Source organism: Phaseolus vulgaris, chromosome 11 (assembly GCF_000499845.2).
Source record: "Phaseolus vulgaris cultivar G19833 chromosome 11, P. vulgaris v2.0, whole genome shotgun sequence".
Classification (NCBI taxonomy): Eukaryota; Viridiplantae; Streptophyta; class Magnoliopsida; order Fabales; family Fabaceae; genus Phaseolus; species Phaseolus vulgaris.
This window is the reverse complement of record NC_023749.2, coordinates 5,795,983-5,803,655: the sequence shown is the minus strand read 5'-3', so window position 1 is coordinate 5,803,655 and position 7,673 is coordinate 5,795,983. Positions and strand designations below refer to the sequence as shown.

Below are 7,673 nucleotides of genomic sequence, written 5' to 3'. Positions count from 1 at the left end.
GTTTAATAGTGTGCAACAAGGGAAAAAATGAAATGAATGAGTCTGGAATATAATATTGTGGTTAATGCATTATGAGTTTTGAGATTTAGTGTGCGATGTTATATCTAAATTTGAAATTATATATGGTTTTCAAAGTTAAGCTATATTGCTACATGAGTGTGGGATTGGTGTCCTAAATCAATAATTGTTAAAAAAACAAGTCAAATACACAAGAAAAAAGAGTTGAATTATGGATTTTTTTTAAATAGTTCACAAGAAGAGTGTATGATATAATGGTCATACAAAGTTTTAATTGACAGATTCACTATCAAGATATTTTTGCAACTATTGTTTAAAAAGAAATTCATTCTTTGTTAGATAATTTTTTGATAATATGTAATTTGTAAGAATTAAAAAGAGGAAGAAAGATTTACACTGTAAATTTTTATATTGGTTAGTCTATAATCGAGATTGCGTCTAGTTCCTCGTTGACATGATAAAGTTTCACTAAACAAACTAATGTTGCAATATACAAACTAAGTAATTTTTAGATTTTAGTCACTCCTACCTAAACAACCCAATATTGTTTGAAACAACAACTATTTCTTAGTAAGACACTGGAACAATAATCATTATTGGCCAAAATACTTAATTATAAGACAAGTGATCAAAAGATCATAGAGTTGCTAACTAAAAGAGAATTAACGTTCTAAGACAAATACAATGTTTTAAGTTCACTCTTTTAGGTTGCTAAAGAACACTAAAGTGTTATATTTACAGGCTTGATTGCATGATTTTTTACTCAATATTTTTTTATCTTTATAACTTTGTCAGTTCATTCACGAGGGAAAAGAATATTCTATTCTTTAAGGTATCTTCTATTTATAAAGGTCTTGAAAGATATCTATTCTGATTGTGGGTCTTTGAGAAGCTCTCCAATCATCAAGATGCGTTTGATATTGTAGATGACGAGGGTTGCAATAAATGTTTTTCATGCAACATTTAATGCAAAATTCTTCTTAAAGAATATTTTGATACTCAACATATTTTATCAAGCCTATATAGTCCTTTCAGAGAGGTTGTTGACATAAAGCAACTTTAATACATTCTTCAAGAGATCTTTTTATGTTAACATTTCTCGCAAGATCCTCTCAGTGATCGGACAAAAGAGTATTATTTGCAAAATATAGTAAAAATACTATATTTCTTGCCACTCACACCAACAAGGGTGGTCGGATAGACATTCTCGTGAGACCTATGTAAGTTATTACTAATTTTCTAAATTTATTTTTAACATAATTTCCTAACATTTGTAACTCTCAATAATTATGTGGGAAACCTACCATCAATGGTAGAGGGTTATACAATCTGATAGTTCTGAAAGTTCTAAAGGACCATCTTCTGATGTCCACCAAATAAATATAGCAACAAAGCTTCAAAAAATGATGGAAAGATGTTACTGGAGGAAAAAGTAGTGGTAAAATACATGAGACTATGGAATTAGCTACTAACTTCCACCATGGAGTGTCATCCCTCACTCAACCCTCCTTGTTAGCTTCTACGGTTGATTACAGTGACCAATTAGCTAAGAATGAACAACTTCATAAGCAAGTCTAACAAGTAAATAAAAAGGTTAAGGCAACAATTGAAAGAGCTAACTTAGCACATCAAAAGACTATACATTTGGATAACACAATCAAGTTGATGCAACAATAATGAGCTATGATGATGGAACAACAACTTGGTGACACTTCAGCAGGTATGAGTTAGGTCAACTCTCACTATGCTAAAGATTTTGGTGAACAACCCCTCACTTGAAGTTCACCCACACTGTACGTTTAATTACTTGATATTTCTTTTAATGTAATAAGTGTTGTATTTATCCTAATCACTTCCATTTTTTTCACATGTAATTTCAATTTGATCTTCAATATGACCATTATGTATAATGAGACGTTTTATTTTCTTAATCTTGTAATTGTGTTATTTTTAGTTTTCAAACATTCTTTATTCCAATTGTTCATGGCATGTGTATTATACATTTTACTTCATTGTGGTTGATGTTGCTAGATTAGCGTATCTTTAAAATATTTTCTTTAGCTTTGATATTGTAATTAGATTTGATGTTGTAATTGATCCACCACTTTACAATTCATATTGGATTGTGATATGGATTTACAACTAAATGGATTTTGATGTATGATTATAATTAAAATGATATCTTGGACTTGAATTTTTTTTATTACAAATAGAAGCTTATATTGAATTTGAATTTTTTATTATAATTAGAATAATATATGCAAGTTTTTTGAAATTGAAATCTGGTTAGAAATGCTTTTAATCTTAATTTTTGTTATCACACATAACCTACTTTATTTTCTAATAGTCTTTTTTTTTTCTTTATAGCATGGGCTAGACCCAAGCAAAATCTTTAAATTTTTTTCCACTTAATTAGCATCGATTTGACCCTCTCAACATAATGTTTTTTTTTTCCTTTATAGTGTGAGCTAAACCAACGCAAAAATATTCATATTTTTTCCACTTAAGTAGTGTCAATTTGACCCTCTATATGACTTTTTTTTCTATATAACGAGCACTACATCGATGCAAATGCTTTATTTTATTTTTTTTCTCTTGATTAGCATCAATCTAAACCTCTCTAAAATGTTATTTTTAAATAATAATTTTCCAATTTACGTTCATTTAAGTTGATGTTATTAACATCCTCTACATAAGTCGACACGAATAACTTCATATATAAAACGTGGATTTTTAGTCAATGTTGTCAATAATAACACTTTAGCATTAATTTTCATTTTTGACCGACTCTAAACCTTAATATTGTTGTAGAGTAAGGTGCAACCTTATTTCTTTCCTTCTAGTATTTCTCTAATATAAGAGTTTTGGATATCATCATTTATTTTCTTTGAAAAAATTAAAAGGCTCCAAACAAACGTATATTATGTTCTCCAACAATTTTCAACATTTTAAAAGTTGATTCTTAATTAATTAAATTATAATACATACCATATATATCGGTTTGTCTTTTGTTTGACAATTTTAGATTCTCCTTCCATTTCTTTGCTAACAAATGAATCTATTATTGTTTTTTTTTATGCACCATGAGATCTCAATTTTCTACTTCTTCCAAAATCACCATGATCTTTTTCTTCCCATGACTTTGACAAACATTTGGCTACAACCATATGTGAAAGATTTTGTGCAATCATTCACATTTTATTCCAACAAGATGATGTTTGATTCTCTTTTTTTATCAGCCATATGATGTTTGATTCTTGCAATCTATACAAACAAACTTGAGAACAAAATTTATATTTCATAAGATGTCTACGTTGAGAGAGAATTTTCATATTGTCTTTTATTAACTCTTTTAAAATCATAGAACGCAAATAAATGACAACCAAATAGTACACAGAAAGAATACATGAACCAAAAGTGAGTGATCTATCTTACCAGCAATATGATAACAGCCATCATGACATATTAATTATACTAAAAAAAGTATTATGATTTTTAACATTTTTTACATATTTTATAGATATGTTTATATGAACTCAATTAAAACATTTAAGTATGTCATATAATTTTAATACTTATTTATTTCAATTATATATATATATATATGAAAATATGGAAAGAAAAAGCTGTGGTTTAAATAGTTAATATTATTCCCGTTTTATAAAATTTTCATAAAATTTGGAGGCGGTTGACTTAAAAAAAAAATCTTTTATACTCTTAGAAATTTAAAACTAACCAAGAAACAAAGTTTCTTATAAAATAGTTTTGGAATTTTTTTAGATAATATCATTATTGTTTCTTTTAAATTTCAAAGTTGACACAATTATTTAAGAATTTAAATGCAGTTTTCCCTATACTCAACTAGAAAAAAAATTAAGAACATATGAATATTTGCGTAAATTTATTACTTTATAGTGAAAAATTACAAAAACGTTTCTTGTGAATTCGCGAATTTTTAAGAAAAAAATGATGTATGAAAAGGTTTATTGTGGATGGAAATGGAAATCCAGTGGGAAAGAAAAATTTGTTTAAGTTTTGCACAGCAGTGGATAGAAAATTGTAGAAGAAAAGGGCATAGGTGTTGGTGATTTGAAAATGGATGAAAATTTAGAAAAGCAGAAGAACAGTGATGTAACTGTGTATGCTAAGTTATCGAAAAAGGGCATGAGTGCATGATGAAGGTTAGTAGCAGAAAGAAAATTTCTTATCGATGAAGAAACGACATTGATATATACATTTCTCATCATGTCATTTTTGCATTTCATTCCCTACTCACTCACCCCAATCTGAGTGCGACTCAGGCCCACTTACAAAAAGAATGTGTTGTTTTTCACTCTAACCAAATTTGGGGTCTCTGCACCCATAAAAAAGGACCTCGTCATAGATAAAGCAAGGGAAAAATAGACAAAAGAAACACGTTAATTAATCAGCACCCCTCAAATCTGAAACTATTAATTATTGAACCATTAAAGCTAAGAGGCAACTAGAAGATTTTCTCTTGCGACTTAAAAAGATTTTCATGATAAAAAAGTTGGATAAACACAGCATTTCATGCATTCAACTCATAATGTTGGTGCTGTGCCCAAAAAGGATCTGACCACAACTTTAAACCTTCATTTTACTCTATTGTGCTCAGCTTATCAAAAAGTAAACCAATTAAAGAATAGCACCAATTATATATAACTAATGCATTATATATGACAATTTTGCAAACTTTCTTTCCCCTTTCATGCTTTTTTCTCAATTACTTGTCTCATCTTTTCTTTAATTACTCCACTTGCCGCATCCTTTGCAAATTCTCATTCCAAAATATCTGACATATTAGTGGCTGACTCAATGGCTGTGTTTCATTAGCAGACGCAAAATGATGGGATCATGGGAGTGAAAATTCATGTATATCTAAACGCAATGCATTTTTGTTTGACTACTACTGTTTCTAAAACTATTCTTTAATTAAAAACTTATAAAATATCAGTAACTGATATCATAAATGCATACTAAATTTGCTGAAAAACTTCTCACTTCAATTATCTAATAAGTAAAGGTTTTGCTTTACAAATACTACTTTACTCGTTTAATTGCTGCTAGTTTTATGTAATCTGGGATCTTATTTTCAATTGTTTAAGCAAAGAACTCATTTTCAGGAAGCTAAACTTCAGAGAAAAGTGTCCAATGATTGAATGGCCTTCATTTTGTAGCATGCATTTAAAACTGCAAATGTATATTAACAGTGTAGGGTTGGTTTAACTTAACTTTATTAGGAGTAGTTCGTTTTTTATGAAGCATGCAGATGAGTAGAAAGCTTAGGATCTTGAAGCAATTAGGCTTTTTAAGTGTATTTGGTTATTATTCGAGCATTAAATTAAGTGATAAAGGTTTTGGAAGATGTGAATCTGTGAGGTAGATGGTTAAGCTTAAAAATGTGTTTGTTTGATTATGTAAGCGGATTCCACCATGAGGCAGGAATAGACAGTGATTAGCAATGTTGGCACACACACGCATAGGAACAGTATGATGAAAACTTTGTTTTTAAAATTTGCCTTCCATGCATGGGAGCCACTAAGCCCTTTTGATGAAGAAATTTACAGACCAAGCCATTAAAAAAAGAAGCTTATAGGTTAAGAAACTTCGTCCACTAAAAACCCTAAAAATAAATAAAACAAAAAGAGATGAGAATGAGGGAATAAGCGCAAAGTAAAGAAATTAAAGCCTCTTCATGCTTTCTTTCCTCCACCCTCCTCCTCTTTAATGCTCTTTTTCCCTTTCTTTCTCCTCTCTGGTATTCCCTTGGTGTGATTCTCCACCATCTCCCTAAAGAGCCATCAAACTTTATAAAAGAAAAACATAAAAGCATTTGAACACCATGGTTTTCTCCTCTATTCCAGTCTTTGTAGATCCTCCCAATTGGCAGCAGGTAAGGTTTTCCTCAATTTTCAGCCACAGCTTCTGAACCCTAAAAAGAAAGTAAAAAAATAATAATTGCAAAAGATAATTATTCCTATTCCCTGTAATATCTCCCTGAATATACCAGATTTTGTTTTCATCATACTATTTTCCCCTCTCCTCCTCCTTTTTAATTGCTTTTGTTGATCTGTTGTTGCAGCAACAGAACCATCCTCAAGCCAATGGCAGTGATAACACTCAGCTTCTTCCACCTTTGCCACCACAGCAGACTCATGTGGGAGGTTCCGTGGGATCAATCAGACCAGGTTCTATGGCTGATCGAGCTAGGCTAGCTAAGATACCTCCTCCTGAAGCAGCTCTCAAGTGTCCACGTTGTGAATCCACCAACACTAAATTTTGCTATTTCAACAACTATAGCCTCTCTCAACCACGCCACTTCTGCAAGACTTGTAGGCGTTATTGGACAAGAGGGGGTGCTCTAAGAAACGTTCCTGTGGGTGGAGGCTGCCGTAGGAACAAGAAGAACAAAAGGAGTCGCTCTAAGTCTCCGGCATCATCTGAGAAACAAACACTCTCTGCTTCTTCTGGTGCACTCCCTTCTGCTGGAAACACTCACGAGCTTATAAACCAGTTGCCACAACCACCGAACCTTCCCTTCATGGCATCCCTCCAGAACCTCAACCTCAACCGTTATGCTGTTGGAAACATGGGTCTCGGCTTGCGTGAGATTCACGGACAGAACGATCACATGGGGTTTCAAATTGGTGGCAGTGGTAATTCCTCTGCTGGTGGAGGAATGGATCAGTGGCGCTTGCAGCAGATTCCTTTCTTGAATGGTTTTGAATCAGCTTCAGCTGGTTCATACCATTTTCAAAACGAAAGTATTGAAACACCTTCTGGGTTGGTTGGAGATTTAGCAACGAATTCTAGGGTTTCTCAGATTCCATCGGTTAAAATGGAAGAAAGTGGAGCTTTAAATTTGTCAAGAACACCACTGAACGTCTCAGAAAATAACCACTACTATTCATGGACTGATATGTCAGGTCTTTCCTCTTCTTCTGCTAGTCATCTCTTGTAACTTTGACCATATGAGCATATATATATATACACATATATATGGTCAATAACCCCATCATCCCAATTGAACTTCTTTGCTTGAATAGTTAACTACTTCGAAACGATCTCACACCCTCCTTGATGGATCAGAGAAAATCTCAAACGATTTGGATGTTCCACTGAACACCTTGCCTTGACTTCATTCCAAGTTCCACTATCATCAGTTGACAGAAATTAACGCAGACATGGTAGAATTGATATCCTCTTCTTTGTAATTTCAATTCCGGTCATTGATTTATGTTTAAGTTTTTGTTTTGTTTTTCGTCCAGTCGAGTATTTTATGTACTATATACATGGGCTTGCTTTAATTGTATAACTGTGTGTGCATGTAATGTTTTATGTTTCTTTCTGCTATCTGACACGTTGTGACCTCATTTGCGTACAAAACTTTCTCTCAAGTAATTTACTTCACACCTTCTGCCAGCTACACATCGCGCTAGTTAGCTCACCACTTTCTTCTTTTTTATAAGCGCTAGTTAACTCAGCACCACCACACTAGTTTTCACCCACATAAGATTCGGCTAACAGGATCTAGCACACATATCAGAGAAGAAGAAAAGTGATTTTATAGTACTAAAGAATGTGCCACCCACGTTAGCTTAAGCCAAACTAGTATATCTCGGGATGAATTTATT

At 32.2% G+C, this 7,673-nt stretch overlaps 1 protein-coding gene across 3 annotated transcripts; it reads left to right on the top strand.

The window, feature by feature from the left end:
• The first annotated feature begins 5,648 nt into the window (after positions 1 to 5,648).
• Positions 5,649 to 7,392, top strand: LOC137820852 (dof zinc finger protein DOF3.6-like). Of its 3 annotated transcripts, XM_068625262.1 has the most exons (3): positions 5,649 to 5,932; positions 6,122 to 6,965; positions 7,086 to 7,392. In XM_068625262.1, the coding sequence occupies exons 1-3, from the start codon at positions 5,882 to 5,884 to the stop codon at positions 7,118 to 7,120; spliced, it is 930 nt and encodes a 309-aa protein (XP_068481363.1). In that variant the 5' UTR covers positions 5,649 to 5,881; the 3' UTR covers positions 7,121 to 7,392. The 3 variants fall into 3 exon arrangements, with proteins under 3 accessions (XP_068481363.1, XP_068481439.1, XP_068481274.1); XM_068625338.1 differs by having other exon boundaries at positions 5,734 to 5,932; positions 6,128 to 7,162; XM_068625173.1 differs by having other exon boundaries at positions 5,735 to 5,932; positions 6,122 to 7,162.
• The last annotated feature ends 281 nt before the right edge of the window (positions 7,393 to 7,673 follow it).